The sequence below is a fragment of the Salvelinus fontinalis genome, chromosome 38 (genome assembly GCF_029448725.1).
Source record: "Salvelinus fontinalis isolate EN_2023a chromosome 38, ASM2944872v1, whole genome shotgun sequence".
Lineage (NCBI taxonomy): Eukaryota > Metazoa > Chordata > Actinopteri > Salmoniformes > Salmonidae > Salvelinus > Salvelinus fontinalis.
In genome coordinates, this window is record NC_074702.1 from 18,897,417 (window position 1) to 18,915,939 (window position 18,523).

General features: G+C 39.8%; 1 protein-coding gene across 2 annotated transcripts; it reads left to right on the plus strand.

The window, feature by feature from the left end:
* Positions 1-365: 365 nt before the first annotated feature.
* On the plus strand, positions 366-18,292 carry LOC129837586 (ectonucleoside triphosphate diphosphohydrolase 3-like). Of its 2 annotated transcripts, none has more exons than XM_055903870.1 (10): positions 366-482; positions 2,952-3,071; positions 4,970-5,087; positions 7,967-8,126; positions 8,421-8,580; positions 10,892-11,122; positions 11,825-12,088; positions 12,205-12,315; positions 13,066-13,203; positions 16,624-18,292. In XM_055903870.1, exons 2-10 carry the CDS (start codon positions 2,955-2,957, stop codon positions 16,813-16,815), a joined length of 1,491 nt encoding a protein of 496 aa, XP_055759845.1. In that variant the 5' UTR covers positions 366-482; positions 2,952-2,954; the 3' UTR covers positions 16,816-18,292. The 2 variants fall into 2 exon arrangements, with proteins under 2 accessions (XP_055759845.1, XP_055759846.1); XM_055903871.1 differs by lacking the exon at positions 366-482 and adding an exon at positions 492-547.
* Positions 18,293-18,523: the final 231 nt, after the last annotated feature.

Sequence of the window (18,523 nt, forward strand, 5' to 3'; positions counted from 1 at the left end):
TGCGTCCGATATTGGGTGAAATTCTAACTAATGTTCCATGCATTGTCTTCTTCACTGGGCTTTCCATAGAACTCTGCCTTGTGTTTAAACAATCAATCAATAAATGAAACACTTACCTCACACCCAATTGCAGTCAGTGTATCTACTGTAAATATTTAACTCTGGTCGTTATTGTAAAAGAGAATGTGTTATTTAACTTACCTAGTTAAATAAAGTCTGTTGTGTGATAGATTATCTCTATTGTCTATTTCTCCTAATATAAATTAAACAAACATCCACCGCTTTCTTGATATTTGTCTTCTCAGATGGGAAGGGCCTCTGTTGGGTGTTGCTGGCCTGTGCTTGAGGCCCCTCCTTCTTGGAGTACAAGTCTCCTGGCCTGTTAGGCTGATCAATGAGGAATGAGGAGCTGTATTCTTCAGAACACTTACTTATGCTCTGCTGCTTCCAACTGACGAAGGAAGGTCCACACTCACTCTGAGGTAAGCTAACAGATCTACTCATTCATTCAGAAAAAGACCAGGGGGGATGTATTGTTATCTGCAGGGTAAGATACTGTGTGAGACTACTCATTCTGACCATTCATATTTAAGCCTATCATTTTTCTATCTGTTTTTTTGTGTATTGCAGTTCATTTTAGTAATTCAGTGAAGGTAATGTAATAACGATCAATTAATAATAACAATACGTTTTATTCCAATTTTGTATTGTCCTTTGAAGGAATACACCTTCAAACCATACTGTGTTAATTAAGCAAATGTTGAACTTTAAGAGATGAACAAAATGAACATGCATGTTTAACTAGGTAAAGAGGTGCAGAAGGACAGGTTTTGTCTTATTCCAAGCACCACAGCAAGAAACATTGTCTTAGTGTGCATGTTCTCACGGAACTCTTTAACCGTAGCAAGTCATGTGAATAAAAACATAGCTGGGATTGTGCCTTGCCTTGGGGCGGAAACTGCTCAGTAGAGACGGAGAATAGTAAGGTGCTTGGGGCACAGTGCCAATGGGTTGGGGTAGGTCAACATCTCACCCTCAGACACTGAAGGCAACATGAGACATAGAAAGCAGCAGTATAATGCATTCTCACTGTTCCCAATGAAAGATTATTGGTTAGTTAACCTGCTGAATTCGATATGCATTCTGCTTCAGTATACACATTTCTCCATGTAAGAATGTGCAGGACAGTTATTACACTGTGGTTTGTATTATTTCCATGTAAGAAGACGAAGTGAATGAAACAACAACGTGTTCTGAATCTGAATTCATTTGAATCAGTGATTATGTGAGCTCTTTCAAAACAGGTATTTGCTTTGTGTGTTTGATTTTGTATTGACACTGTATTACCGTTCATTTACCCAGACATGAAAACTATCATAACAAACAGAAGGGGACAGATCAGACTGAGTGTTCTATTCAGTCTGGTTCCCTGAAGCGTTACAGATTGCGCAATAGAAATGTAACGGTCATTTCAGAGACATTCAGAGACATATGCAGCGTTTACCGTGAATGCAGACTCTGCTAATGTTGGAACATTGCCTTTAAATTTCATTCACGCTGTAACGCTGAACATCGTCGATACAGATTGAATAGAGCCCTGGGTATCTACAGCCTGTTTAAGAACCAGGCCTATCTACAGTGAATGGGGGCAGTTAGCATAGATGGCATTATAAAGTCCAGGGTGGTGTGTATTCTTATCTCTATGTAAGAAGGTAAAGTGACTGAAAAAATAATATGTGTTCTGTATCTTAATTAATTAAAATCAGTGATTATGTAAGCGCTTTCAAAACAGGTAGGCCTAATGCTTTGTGACCTCGGCTTTGTGTATACTCCATATGGTGTTTGAGGAAGTAAAAGAATATATTTGTTGTTGGCTACTTTGCAGTCATCCTTGACATAAGGATGTAGTTACACTAGTGGTTACCAAGATGGTCTGAATTAAAAGGTCAGAGGTTAGGACTGTAACCTTGTATGAAACTTCATGTCTTTCAGCAGACAAAAACTTAAGAGTTGAGTGTTTTTGGGGGGACAATATTACCACTGCACTACATTACATATCAGATCGCTATGCAATTAGAAAAGGTCTACAGCAGGGGTACTCAACTCTTACCCTACGAGTTCCGGAGCCTGGTGGTTTTCTGTTCTATCTGATAATTAATTGCAAGCACCTGGTATAAATCAGAAGGGAACAATGACAAAATACAGTGGAACTGGTTTCGAGGTCCAGAGTTGAGTTTGAGGGGTCTACAGTATCCTTGTAAGAAAGAACAACAGCCTTGTTGTTCATTTAACATTATAAAACATCCCTTACAAGGTGTGAAAAACATTGGATTACCTCTGAGTCTGTGAAAGGCTTCAGCTCTGGAAATAGCTCCCACAGAGTCTGTCATCTCACAAATGACAACTGTGACCAGTGTGTTTGTGACAGAAACAGTCACTTTATGGCTAAACTAGACCACTGACAGTCCTGTAGCTGATGACACAGCGCCATGTCCCAAATGGCATCCTACTCCCTGTATAGTGCACTCATTTTGATCAGGGCCTATAGGGCTCTTGTCAAAAGTAGTGCATTATGTAGGGAATATAGGGTGCCATTTGGGACACAAACAATAGGTGATGACACTGACACACAGAAGAAAGAGATACTGGTGATATAATTGCTGTATTTATCAGCAGTTGCAAGCATGTAATTACTGTGTCATAACGTTCTCAAAAAAACAAGACAAAACAAAGAACAGACAGTGTATTTAGCTTATCAACCAGCTTATTATTAGAATCAGGTGTGCTAGATTATAGGGTTGGTGCAGAAACCTATAGGATGGTAGCGCTCCAGGAACAGGGTTCAGCATCCCTGCTTATTGCATTGGGGTTTGTTCAGTCTGTGTAAGGCCTGGACAACATGATAAATGTCAAATGTCAACGGCTAAAACATGCTGTCCTCTGCCCTACAGGAAATGGCAGGCAAGTTTTGGACATATCTAGCTTTCTTCTTTCTCCTGGCTAGTCTGGCTGTCATCATTACTATGTCCGTGATCCAGGGTCATAAGCGTGTCTTTGAGTCACGTCTGAAGGTAAAAACAACAAGCACATTCCTGATCCTTCTCTTCTCAAATAGCTGTATTGACAGTGTGAAGCATCTGCTAAATGACTCAAATGTAAATGAATTACCTCGTATTTACCCAGACATCAAGACAATCATCACAAACAGAAGGTGACAGATCAGACTGGGTCTCTACAGCTTGTTTAGGAGTCAGGCCAAACTACAGTGAATGGGGGCAGTTAGCATAGATGACATTATAAAGACCAGGGGAGTTTGTATTCAAGGCAGGTTGGTGTTGGGGAAACATTTGCTCCAAGTGGGACACACTCGAAAGGAAGGACGAAGGGACTCTTGACTAGTTGACTTGATACAGCTTTGGGTAACAGGGTTAATACATAATTTCCTATTAATAAGAAGATGACTAACGTTTAATAATTCTGTGAAATGAAAATCAATCACCTTTAGTCAGCACACCAGGTCTATATATGAGAAGGGAAAACTAACTTCAACTCTGCAGGAACTGAGACTCTGAGGTTAGTTCAAATAGTATTTTGTTTTCTTTCCAAAAAATGTAGCTTTATTTAATCTTGCTTGACGCACTGGAATGGTACTAATGGAAAGTAGTCCATAAAAGTGCAAACCCTGCCCATCTAGCACTACAGGGCAGGCTCAAACAAACACTCAAAGATAGCAAATACTTGGCCTGTTTGAATCCATGTCTGGGTCTGGAATGTGTATTATTGCTGCCTTTTTAATTTAATTAGGATCCCCATTAGCCAACACCAATGGCAACAGCTAGTCTTACTGGGGCCTGACACATGACATTTACAATTTACATACATTTAAAAACAATAACATGTAGTGTGTGCATGTGTTTGCATCTATCAGTACATGTCAGTACATACACACAAACAAATACACACAATCAGTCCTTTTGGACTGATGTGAGGACAAACTTGAACCAGAATCTAGTTCCAGAGGGCAGATCAAAACATTTCAATGGATTTGTCTTCATGCCTGAGTGAGTGTTTCCTGTGTTTACAGAGTAGCTGCATTTTTTATGTATTTACGTTCTGTCCCTGTTCTCAGCTTTATGGAAGTAATAATCATACCATAATGGAGTGCAATCATTATGCTTCTAGTCAATCAAGAATGTAGTGCAATAATTGTGTGATAATGATGAGGTATTTGATGGACTGTACTTTAGGGGATAGGGGTTGTTTATCATAACATACATTATTATTATTATTATTCTCTACTGTAAGTCGCTCTGGATAAGAGCGTCTGCTAAATGACTAAAATGTAAATGTAAATTATTGCCTTTCATTATATAACGATTATGTGCGTGCCACTGCATAATTTCTTCATCTAATAGAATCCTCCTACTCTTGGACAGCAGTAAAGACTATGTTTTCACTCCTTAGGTTCAGATCCACTATAGCTGTTTCAATTGGCTTTGACCAGTTTCGTTGCAGGAGGGAAATAATCCTGCAGCAGGAGGATTTGATCATTCAAAAAAAGAAAAACGGATCATTTCTAACAGGAAATTAGTTTTGATAGGCTAGAGTAGGCTATAATTTAGGTGTAGCCTATGGTTGCATTTCAGATACACTTGTATATCGTAGTAGAGATCAATATCTATCTTTTGTTATTGAGCTATATAAAACAAAGGTTGTGTATGGCTGCATTTCAGATACATTTTTGTACATATGAATGTCGCAGTAGTAGGACCTAAGGTAGTAGGACATTTATTCTGTCTGGTTCTTTAGCATTTGAGCGAGCGAGAGAGAAAGAGAACTGCGGGTTTTCAGTGAATTAATCACAAGGCTTATCTGCAACAACAAAGTGATCAAATGAAGATAAACCATCTGTATATGAACTAGCGTCTTGGATATGTAGTGTGATTTCCCTGCTCTCCTCTGTATGCAGTATGGCATAGTAATCGACTCAGGCTCCTCCCGCTCTACTATGTATCTGTATCAATGGCCAGCCGAGAAGCAAAATAACACTGGAGTGGTGAGCCAGACACTCAGATGCATGGTCGCTGGTGAGTCTGCATGTTTTTTAATTACATTTTATTGGCCCAACCCTCTTCAGAGGACTAAAGAAACTTTATTTTCACAGCTATTTTGTGAAATAGACATTTTACATATATGCACAGTATTACAAAAACATAAATATATGTTTGGGATAAACACATTAAATGTGGATACATAGTACTGAGACATATCCGGCGTACATGATAGGGTTTTCGGTCCTAACTATTATAGAGCATGAGCTTTTAATCCCACCCCTCAGCTACTCTCAGCCCATTCCACCTATCTCCGTACACCACCCTCTCTTGATTTCAATGTGACATATATTTTTCAACTGTGCAGTGATGTCTTTCATCAATTCTGAACCTTTCCAATCGCATAGTATCCACAAATTGTAAGTTAAAGATGAATATATTTGCTGAGAGTATTATTATGTTGCTGATATATTGACTTTTGCTTTCCAAATCGTCCAATGGTGCATTTTGTCGGGTTCATTTTAGATGAATGTTGTGATTTTTCAGCCACTCCTGAACCTGTGACCACAACAAGCTACATGGGGGCAAAACCAGAATAAATTATCGAATGATTATATCTCTTCGCAGCTAAATCTGCAGAGCTGAGTTGGTTGTATGCCTCATATACTGTATACTGTCTAACATTATTGTAACGGTTCTCCTCCTCCTCTTCATCCGAAGAGGAGGAGGACGGATTGAACCAAAACGCAGCTTCTGAAGTTGACATTATTTATTTACAGAAAAGACGAAAAAACACGAACTTCACTATAACTAACAAAACAACAAACGGAGTAGACAGACCTGGACAATACGAACTTACATAAACACGAAGAACGCACGAACAGGGAAAAATAGACTACAAAAATGACGATGTACAAAACAAACCGAACAGTCCCGTATGGTGCGACAAACACTGACACAGGAGACAACCACCCACAATGAACACTGTGAAACAACCTACCTAAATATGACTCTCAATTAGAGGAACGCCAAACACCTGCCTCTAATTAAGAGCCATACCAGGCAACCCTAAACCAACATAGAAACAGACAACATAGAATGTCCACCCAAACTCACGTCCTGACCAACTAACACATACAACAAACTAACAGAAATAGGTCAGGAACGTGACAATTATGTTGATGGCAAGAATGCTGTATAATAATTTACATTTAAAAGCGGTGTCTGTATGTTCATAATGAGATGCAGTGTCACTGTTGAGTCTGCATCGTAATGTGATGAACCCGACAGATTCTCACACAGGTCACAATCTTTTCCTCATATTTTTTTGTTGTTGTATTTTACCCCCTTTTTCTCCCCAATTTCGATCTTGTCTTATCGCTTGCTACTCCCCAAAGGGCTCGGGAGGCAAAGGTTGAGTCATGCATCCTCTGAAACACGACCCGCCAAACCACGCTTCTTAACACCTGCCCGGTTAACCCAGACGCCAGCTGCAGGAAACACTGTACAACTAACAACCAAGGTCAGCCTGCAGGCGCCCGGCCTGCCAGAGCGCGATGAGACAAGTAAAGCCCCCCCAGCTAAACTCTCCCCTAACCTGGATGACTCTGGGCCAATTTTGCGCCTCCTTATGGGACTCCCGATCACGGCCAGTTGTGACACAGCCAGGGATCAAACCCAGGTCTGTAGTGACACCTCTGGCACTGTGATGCAGAGCCATAGACCGCTGAACCACTCGGGATGCCCTTGTACTCATCTTTTTTATGAAGATGCCATATTACATTACTTTTTGGAAAAGGACTTGCATGTGAAATGCACTTATCATCATACAGCCTTTCAGTACTGTATGTCATACTCCTTTTATAGACTATGTTGAAGGGCAATTCCGCGACTTTCCAACCTCATATTCATCATCTCCAGCAGCAACAAGTCTTAATATGTGAAAAAAAGCGTGTTTCTATGATAAGAAGAAAGGTCCTAAAATAACGCTTCTCTGTGACATCACATGGTAGGATTAAAAGTTTAAAAAATAGTGATTTTCAAAACCAGCAACCTAAGTTTCTAGACCAAGGAACGGTCTTTTCTTGCTCCCACGTCACTGCGAACCTCGTAGTGTTTGAAAATAACAGTTTTTCACTATTGATGATGTCATCGGGTAGAACTTTTTAACTTTATATTTTTTTCCACAAAACATGTACTATTTTCACAAATGTTGAAACTGGTCTTGTGCTGGAGATAATGAAAATGAGGTTGAAAAGTGGTGGAGGTGCCCTTTAAGCACCTGGTTTAAAAGCACTATACATTTAATCCAGTGTTGTATAGTGATTGTAAGGGCTGTCTCTCTCCTCATCCTCGGACGAGGAGAGGAGAGAAGGATCATCAGACCAAAATGCAGCTTTCGGGAAATAAGCCATCTTTTTATTTACAACGACGATGGCAACACGAAAAACAAAACACTTTCAAATATACAAAACAAGAAAACGACGTTGACGAAACCTGAACATAAACTTACATAACTAAACGTAAACTCACGGACAGGAAACAGACGATATCAAAATAAACGAACAGCCAAACAGTCCCGTATGGTACATACATTCGACGACACAGGGGACAATCACCCACAAACAAACAGTGAGAACACCCTACCTAAATATGACTCTTAATTAGAGGAGAACGCAAAACACCTGCCTCTAATTAAGAGCCATACCAGGCAACCAAAACCAACATAGAAACAGATAACATAGACTGCCCACCCAAAACACATGCCCTGACCTAAACACATACAAAAAACAACATAAAACAGGTCAGGACCGTTACAGTGATGGAGACATGCTAGCGATCTAGTACATCATTTGCTCGTGACTTTGAGAATAAGTATTGTATGACTCTGAGCTCAGTCTGATTTGATTCCCTAGGCCCTGGTATCTCGGATATGTTAGTTGACAATGCACAGGACCAACAGTCCTGGGCGTCAATCAGAGAATGTGTGAACAACATCACAAAAATCATCCCCGCAGACCAACACAATTCAACCGTCATCTACCTTGGGGCAACTGCTGGGATGAGACTGCTACAGTGAGTTGTGGGTTTGTCTTCCTCCAGTGTGAGCGTACCTCACCAATCTTCTAGGTATGGAGTCCTTTATAGTCTATCTGGCTGACCTATCTCTGTTGTTGCACTTCTGGGAATGGATCTATGGTAGATACAGAAGGAGACATGTGCATGCACACACATACTAATCCCACACACAGAATACTAATAGGTTTTACACAATATTTAATCAACCTTCTGTAGGCCTATTATTGATCTCTAAATTCTCTACTGTGAATAATATACAAGCTCAAGATCTCTCTCTCTCTTGATTACAAGTTCACAGAATGAAACAAAATCCAATGAGATCTTAAGGAACCTGCAGAACTACCTCCAATCTCTGCCGTTTAACTTCCAAAACGCCTCCATCATGTCAGGGGACGAGGAGGGGCTGTACGGCTGGATCACCGTCAACTATCTGATGGGAAACTTCCTGGAGGTACATTACAATTTTGTATTAACTTCAAAATCTTTATAATTTTAATTTTTTAATTTTATTTCACCTTTATTTAATCCAGGTAGGCAAGTTGAGAACAAGTTCTCATTTACAACTGCGACCTGGCCAAGATAAATCAAAGCAGTTCGACACATATAACAACACAGAGTTACACATGGAGTAAAACAAACACACAGTCAATAATACAGTAGAAAAATAAGTCTATATACAATGTGAGCAAATGAGGTGACATAAGGGAGGTAAAGGCAATAAATAGGCCATGGTGGCGAAGTAAATACAATATAGCAATTAAAACACTGGAATGGTAGATTTGACAGTAGATGAGTGTGCAAAGTAGAAATAGTGGGGTGCAAAGGAGCAAAATAAATAAATAAAAACAGTAGGGGAAGAGGTAGTTGTTTGGGCTATTTATAGATGGGCTATGTACAGGTGCAGTGATCTGTGAGCTGCTCTGACAGCTGATGCTTAAAGCTAGTGAGGGAGATAAGTGTTTCCAGTTTCAGAGATATTTGTAGTTCGTTCCAGTCAATGGCAGCAGAGAACTGGAAGGAGAGGCGGCCAAAGGAGGAATTGGCTTTGGGGGTGACAAGTGAGATATACCTGCTGGAATGCGTGTTACGGGGGGGGAGTGCTGCTATGGTGACCAGCGAGCAGAGATAAGGCGAGACTTTACCTAGCAGGGTCTTGTAGATGACCTGGAGCCAGTGGGTTTGGCGACGAGTATGAAGCGAGGGCAACAACTTCAACTACCTGGTGGGAAACTTCCTGGAGGTACATTACAATTTTACATTAACTTCAAAACCTTTACAATAACTTTAGAATGACCTAAATAACTCTTAGACATATGCATATGTACTGATGTGTGGGTAACAGTCAGTAATGTGTGTAAGTGTATGTAGGAACTCATTTAAAAATGTGTGTAGTTCTGTCCTTGAGCTGTTTTTGTTTATTGATGTTCTGTATTATGTCATGTTTTATGTTTTGTGTGGATCCCATGAAGAGTAACTGCTGCTTCAGCAGGGGATCAAAAATAAAATAAAAAATAATGGAAATTTTAACACAAAATCAATGGTTATACAGTATATATAAATGTAAGGGGTAGATCAGCTTTAATATTGCATATAGATTGTGGTTTATATCAGTGTAATAATTATATGGAAAGTAGAAATCAAAACTGGATGGTTTTGAAGGAAAATATATTTACAAAAATAATAAATAAATATATGGGGGATTGGAAATGATGCAGACAATTATTTCCAATCCCACACATATTTCTTTCTTATTTTTAAAATATATTTTCCTTCTTTATTATTTGACTATAACCCTACCACCCCTCCCCTAATTTAAGTTAACTAATGGACAACAATACTTAGGCTTCTACTTCCAGCTTATACATACCATATGCATTTTACGGACACGGTACAGTTTACATCAGTTATTTTTTATTTTATACATTTTTTGACCTTCAGCTACCCTCAACCCATCTCATTTATTTCTGAAAACCATGCAGTTTTATTTCTATTTGCCATATATTCTTTAACTGCGCTGTGATGTTTCACAAAAGTTCTGAACCTTACTATTCTCATAGTTTCTACAGATTGTAAATTAAAGAACAATTTTTAAAATAATTGATCTATTAAATTATTGACCAAATGACCGTTGCTTTTCATGTCACCCAGCAATGCTTTTAGCAGAGTTAGCTTTAGGTAAATGTGGTGATTTTTCAGACATTCCTGAACCTGCGACCAAAAACAAGCTACATATGTGCAGTACCAAAACAAGTGACCTAATGAATCTGTCTCTTTGCAGCAAAATCTGCAGAGTTGGGATGGTTGTATCACCAATGCATTCTATTGGTTGCAAGGATTTTGTATAATCATTTAAATGGAAAAACTCTAAGTTTTGAATCCAGCGCTGTTTTGTATACCAGTTAATAAACCATGTGCTATGGAATCAGCACATCAAACATCTCTTCCCAACTATTTTGCAACCTGGAACTGATATCTTTTTTAATTGATCAAAAAAGAGTTTGACCAACTTTGGTCTTCAATGCAGGGCCGACAGACAAGTTCCTTAGCTTCTACAATGCTTAAAATAAGATTGTTTTGCGTCTCTATATTGAACCTTTTTGAGGGCCATGTATGAAGTGGGTTATTGAACCCTTCAATATTTATTCTAGCATTGTAGAGTTTTTATCACAATGCATTTATCACAATACAGTACAGTTCTTATCATTGTGTCTCATAAAGATCATAATTGATTTGAAAACACCAATCTATCCTCTGGTTTGTAGAGAAACATATGGAATATGTGGGTGCGGCCTGCCGGAGGGAATATGGTGGGTTCCATGGATCTAGGAGGGGCGTCCACCCAGATAGCCTTCACCCTCCCAGATCCCAACGCCCGGGGAACAGACATCATACGGGTCTCCCTATATGGCTACGAATACAACATCTACACTCACAGCTTCCTGTGCTATGGGAAGAACGAGGCAGAGAAGAGAGTCCTTGCTGCTTTAGTGAAGGTACTGTGTAAAGGAAATTTGGGTTTACTTCAAATACTATTTATTTTCTTCCAAATACCTGATTGGTCAAGCCTGGAGTGCAAAATGGGCTGGGTTTGGAGTTTTGGGACTATTCCAGCGGTTAAGTAGTTGAAAGAAAATAAATACTATTTGAACCCAGAATCTGTTATGATGTCATCCCTCACATTCATTCCTGGCAGCATTGTCAACATGATGATGATGATGCTTTTATACTTAGCTAAGTGCTGTTTTTTGTGTAATTAATGCAATCCTTCTGGCTAAGTCCTCAACACCCATTAATATCTAATTACCACATCCTAAGAAATCTGAGGACACCTCATTACCTTGACACTTTACTGTCTCTCAGAGATGAGGCAAAGTGCATTATGGTATTAACCGTATTGATCTGTCCATTTCTATATGGTTTGCTTTGCAAGCTTGGTCGAAAAGTGTCTGTTTTGCTAGGATGGTAGATAATGCATGCACAACTGAAGACAGCCATTTTGAGGAGACAACAATGTAAATAGTGGTCCCACTTTACTTATAGTTGTTCTTGGACCTGTGTAGCCTAGTAAGGCTGGAATTACTACTGTAGAAAAGAGGTTCAAGCTCAGCTATTGATCTTATGGATTCCTTCTTCATGAATGTTCAAGTGACATCCTGTAAATACTTTTACTGTGCTCTCTTTGTCTCACTGATCAGAACTCTGAGAATGCTACACATGTGACCAACCCCTGCTTCAATCTTGGTTACAACATGACTGTGTCGGCTGAGTCCATCTTTGGGACTGAGTGCATAGAAACTCCTGCCGACTACGACCCCAAGCAGATGATCACCCTGAAGGGGTCATCAGACAACGGAGCCTGTAGGGACGTGGTGCGATCCATATTTGACCTGACCTCCTGCACGAAGAACTGTTCCTTTGACGGAGTCTACCAACCATCCGTGGGACCCGGGGACTTTCTGGTACACGCGTACACGCACACAGACAGACAGACATACTGTATATATAGGGCATATTTTGCAGTTATCCAATAAATATTGTGTCTGCCTGAGCTCCTAATGTGTGTTCCATCCCTCAGGCCTATGCTGGGTTCTTCTACACTGCTCAGGCTGTTGGGCTGAAAGGCATTTCACAACTGAACCAGTGGAACTCCTCTACCTGGGAATTCTGCTCCTGGGACTGGCCCACCGTGAGTCCATGTTGTTGTTGTAGTTGTTGGTGGTGGTGGTAGTGGTCACTCTGCTCCATGGACTGGACCACTGGGAGTCCTTTTACACTGGCAGCTACTGATGTAGGATCTTAATTTGAGCCAGTGTGCTACAGCAGGAAAATAATCCTGCAGCAACAGGAAATGTGAATTATTATGTGGATTATAATTAATGGTATTTTTTGTAGGGGTTTATACTTTTTTCGTTCGGGCAAATCAAGTCTGAAATTTCAAAACTAGAATACACTACAAGTTTCTCAGCAACAAAAGAGTGATCAAATTAAGATCCTACATCTGTTTTCACATTTATAGCTGTGACAGAGAAAGGGAAGAGCTTGACATTAGCTAAAATAGGGGTAAATAGATGTTCTATTTAATGATGTGGGGTAAGCTTACTCCTCCTGAGAAAGAGTGGCCATGCATTCCATGACTATTGGGATCTGTAGGTATATAGAAAAGTGGACAACAGGTTAACTGTACTGTACCATCTGAGGTTAATTTATGAGGACCTTCCCTGGGTGGTGTTTTACATGGAACTACACACAGACAACAGAGACATATTTTGTAAGACAAGGGTGCTGTCCAACAATTATCAAGGTTATTGCAATTATTAGATGGTTATTGTAGTATTAGAAATGTATCATTAGAAGAAATTATTAGAAAATTGCCTCAACACATGGAAAATGTAATGGATAGACAAATGGAATGTTGTTTTTTTTCCTTCTTTTTTAGCTCACGCTAAAAAAGGCCTGGATAGCTGAAAAATACAGAAAGTCCTACTGCTATTCAGCTCATTACGTCCAGACATTACTTGTAAATGGCTACAAGTTCAATAAAGACACTTGGAAACACATTGACTTCCAAAAACAGGTAAGTGTGACAGAATACAGCCAGGTACCTTGGAGGATCCAAACACATGCTTCCAAATGAAACGTTTTTATGGTCATATGCTGTACTGCAAAAAGAGAAACCAATATAAATGGTGGGTATACTATCATTAAAAGAGGTCAAGATCTTGACAAGGAAGCGGCTAGAATCGTTTCCTATGCCCCCAGGAAATGGAACTTCTGATGGAAGTCCAGACTGGAACTTCCAGCTGAAGTCTTTGTCTGTTAGACTCAATGAAGTGTAACATGAAGTCTTTCTTTCAAAATCAAAGCACAACACAGACTGGTTACAGTAGCATGTTTGACATTATGAAAAATGGGGTATTTGTCCCCCAAGATGACGATTCTCTGTTTTTCATTCTTACAAACAAGCGAGCTACTGTCTCTCTGTCCTTTGTGTTTTGGGTGTCAGGAGAAATTGATGCCCTTTGTCCCATCATCAGAGGGGGTTGAAAGACATGACTTTTTCAGTGGAAGGAAAGACAGATTTTAGAGTAATTTCCCCCTGGGGGGCATAGTTTGCCTCAATTATTTATAAACGGCAATCATTCTTCTAACTTGTAATGTTCATTATTCATTGTTGTCTTTCAGCCTTTTCCAATAGACTATTGATGTTAAAAAAGAAGGCAGGTCGCCCTTGATACAAGTCAGTATTCCATGTCCATCCATGTCTGATGACGTTGGGAGACGATGTGGAAACCGGCCACTAGGGGCAACAGTGAGCGCTGTTATCTTCAATTAGGTTTAGGTTTTGCTAGGGAGTTGTTGACGGGGATGGCGGATGGGCATAAGCATCTATAACTTCGAAATTTGACGTTTGAGAAACATGGATGTACTAATGTCTAATTCTGATGTGAGACTGTGAGAGCTTGTAGCAAAAAATACATGATAGAGGATGCCAGAATTGGGAAAAGGGTCAGGATTTCTGAACTCCAAATCGACCACTAGCACCTACTCTCCTGCCACACATGTAGATCAGAGAGGATTGGAAAGTTCTAAGTAGTTGAGGGGTTGGGTTAAATGCGGAAGACACATTTCAGTTGAATACATTCAGTTGGATAACTGACTAGGTATCCCCCTTTCCCTGTCTTGTCTGTCCCCTAGGGTGTCGGAGACAGTGGTTTTGGTGGGATTGCCAAATTTAAAACTTTTTTTAAATTAAGAGTACATACTATTTTTTTGGACAATATACAAACGTTTTTAAAGAAAGATAATTTGAAAACTACAATTTTATTGAATAAATGTGCTTATTGCTTCTCTTCATTTTTATAAGAGAGCTGAACACTTCATGAATTGAAGGTTATTTGTTGATGTGAAAATCAAAATGTACCAATTTTAAGGTTGTATCATTAGATTTGGGGCGGGTTGGGATCGCCATAATTTCTAACGGAAAAAATGGGGCACCGAGAAATTGCTCGTTCCGGTTCCGGTCCTTGTTTTATCATCTCTTCGTATGGGACCCAGAACTTAATCGAGAAGCTGACCAAAGAATTTAGTTTTGGGTTAACCAAGATTAGGGGTTAGGGCATGGCAGATTAGGATTATGGTGTAGGGCAGGGCAGACTAAACTGGGGCCCGTGGGCCAACCCGCCAGGTTTGACCCGCCAGAATATTTTTTTTTAACTTAGTCAGAGTTAGAAAAGTAGAATACACAAGGTGCAATTTCGAAATTTGGTAGTGCATTAGCAGTCTACAGTTCTACTAGTAATCATCACCAAATTAACAACCGGGCACACAGGGCATGTGCCCTGGAGCCCTGACCTCAAGGGGGCCCCCATTGATTTAGTTTGTCACTCAGAAAACATATGAACATGGCATAAGTCATGGAAAAATGTGTAGAACGGCAGGAAATTCGCTTTAAAACTGCAAAAACACCTCATGGCAAAATGTGTAGGATTGCAGGATATTACCTTTTGAAACTGCAACATTTTCTCAACATCCTATGGAAACATGAGTAGAATTGCATGAAAATTGTTTTAAACCTGCCACATTTTCTCTACACCTATGGCAAATGTGTAGAATTGCAGAGCATTTACTTTAACACTGCAACAAAAACAAAAAAAGAACTACCAAGAGGGGGGGCACTAAAATGTTTTGCCCACGAGGTGGGTGGGCCTCCCAGCCAAATGTCGATTAGGGCCCCCAAAATGGTGCTTCTGTCTGATGTTTTCCTGAAGGTTCCAATACCTTTCTGATGCATTTCTGTTACTTCCTGCTGAAAATACAAATTGTTACACCTTTCCTATTTTCAAGTTATGAGCCTTATGAACATACAGACCGCTTCTGTGCCACAATGGTTACATTTTTTCATTAACCTTTAATACTGGTAATACGAATGTGTTGATAGGTGTCAAGTTATATGCCTACAATTTGATTAATGCTTGAAGTGTGATTTTATGATTGCTTACTGAAAAGTTGTTGTTTAAATACCCTAAAAAGCTATTGTTTACCTTTTCTTTTTCTAAATAGATAATATCTATTTGTTCAGCCTGTGGACCATCACTCAGATTATATTTTGGCCCACCAAGCCCAAAAGTTTGATCACCCCTAGTGTAGGGGCTATGGTGTAAGGCAGGGGTTCCCAAACATTTTTGGTCCGTGATCCCATTTTGATATCAATAAAATGTTCGCCACCCCATCATGCAAAAACAGTGATGTAATCAACGGCCAATATTAACTTTTTAAATAGGTACTATGACAGTTTATTACAAATCAGTCTGACAGAACTTCAATCTGAAGAAAGTATAGTTTGAAGTGGCTGAGTTGCATCAGAAAGGTATTGGGAGGTTCGGAAGATCATTAGGCAATAATGTTGTATGATCTTCTGTGTAGAAAATAGCGCATAATTGATGTTCTTTTCCCCCCACTATGATTTAGTCTTGTCCACTCTGTTCTAATGAGGCTTGTGGACATTGTAGAGGGAAACAGACACATACGTGTTCCTGAGAGTCTCATCTTTCAGTGATGGGGTCATAATATTTTGTTAAAACAGTTAACAAGTAAAAACAGCGTAAACAGTTCAAAAGATAGAGCCACATGTGTAGGCAGAAAACAGAAACCACTCTGTGTATTACAACCACATCTAGCGGCTACCGGAAGTTACTGACACAATAAATCAAGCTACCCAGGTTTAGTTTCACTCGCGACCCCATTTTCAAATCAGGAGATCCCTAGTTTGGGAAACAAATGTCTGTTTTAAGTGAGTCTGTCTGTCTTCAAACTGTCTTGTCAATCCTCTACTGTCTGGTGTGCCCCCTTGGTGGTCGGCAGGGGGGCGCGGGGGTAAAATGACCCAAGTGAAAAAGTCTGGGAACCCCTATTCACAGGTGTAGGGGCTAGTGGTCAATAGTCTGTTTTAAGTGTCTGTCTGTCGCTCCTCAAACTGTCTCTCTGTCCCCTCCAGGTACATAACACAAGTATAGGCTGGAGTCTGGGCTACATGCTACATACATCCAACATGATCCCTGCTGAGGCCAAGCTGGTGCGTCTGCCCATGGCCAACTCTGTGTTCAGTGGCCTCCTCTTCCTCTTCACCGCCCTCACCATCGTCAGTGTCATGTTCCTGGTCATCAAGGCTGTGCGCGCCTGCTACTGACCCCCACTAGAGGGCAGTGTTCAAATAACAGTTACATCTAAGTTTGCAATATTACAGTAACTTTCCCAAAATGTGTTTTTTCCAGAAATCCGGGTTGGAAGATTCCTCGAATCAGGAGGGAATGAGCAGGAAATCTGGGAATCCTCTAACTAGGATTTCTAGAAACCCTTGGAATTATGGGAAAGTTACAGCAGTTTTTCATCCCTAGTTACACCCGATGGAGGAAAGTGCTTCTGGTCCCACCCAGACACAGTTACAGCAGGCAACAATAGAACATGGACAGGTGGAAGGTATTATCACCAGATATTATCATCATCAGATAAAGAGATTTAACAGGATCTTAAAGCCCACGTGCAGTCTTATTCATTTTATTTTTTAAATCATCACTATATGTCTAATAAATCACTGTGTGTGTTTATTTCATGAAAACTCCTAATATATTTGCTATTATTTATTTTCCTGAGCCTCCTTTTGCCATTGAAATGCTCAGTCTGATCGTGTGGGTGTGTTGATACAAATGTAAATATATTTACATACACAGCCCTGATTGGCAGATAGGATCGTCTAGACTCTAGACTAGAGCCTACCCTGCTTACCCCTTCAAAGTAGGATGAAACATATGCAAATAAAAGTTGACTCGTCATTGGTCAAAATAATCAGATTGTGATGTCATACTGTGGGCCAGAAACTCCCTCCCACCTAAACAGTGTTGTTTTGACCTCAGTGATGAAATATAATTTAAAAATATAGGGAAATAACGTTTTGACTGCACTGCCCCTTTAAGCACTTACAAATGCATAACAAATTGGAATTCGTAACATATATGCATTGCAGGGGAATAAATAAAACATTTTGCGAAACGTATCATATCATACAAACTGGATAAAATTGTACAAAATTGTGCAACATTTTCGGGGTATTTCGGGGTACTTTCAAAACCACTGGCTGAAATTATACAAAACATAATAATGTATTTTAAGCTGTTTAAAGGATCTCCATTCCATGTGTTTGTTTGAGTGTTTTCAGTGAGAAGATACACTTGAGAGTCAGTAATGCATTATAAGATCTTGTTCACTGCTTTAGGCTCATCCCAAACAGACAATTCTAAGAGATTCAGTGACTTCAAACGCTCAATTGGTCTTTAAAGTATGGTAAAAGAGAAGTATTAATTGCATAATGAACTGCTGAGCAAAAATGATCGCCGTTTGCACTAAGTCATCAGCTATACAGTACTGCAGATCAGGAGGTAATGAAGGTTGAAGGTAGCATGGTAAACACCTGAAATTACTAAAATCTCTTTATTACATATTTTCCTGGATGGCATGGCATTATTGGTTATGTGATCATTTACCTCCGAGATCTTGCATGTTTCTCGTCTGATGTACTATATCAGCAAATCCTTGTCATGCAGTCATTTTTTGTTGGTTGAATGTTCCATATTAACAATAAACTGAACATTACCCATGATGTTATCATCTCCAGACTCCAGCTAGTTATATCTGTGTCCTCCCTCTTCTTTACTTTACCTAGCCTACGTCCCCCTGTAGACTTGATGTATGTGTTCTGATTCTCCACACTTGTGTGCACTTGTATTTTCCCCTTCAGGAGGGTGGAGATTTGGGATGCATTTTCCTTTTTAACCCGTTTTTGACTGCAATTCAATGTGCCCTAGGTCAACAGCTACAGTACCAGAAGGGGGCAGTCCTTG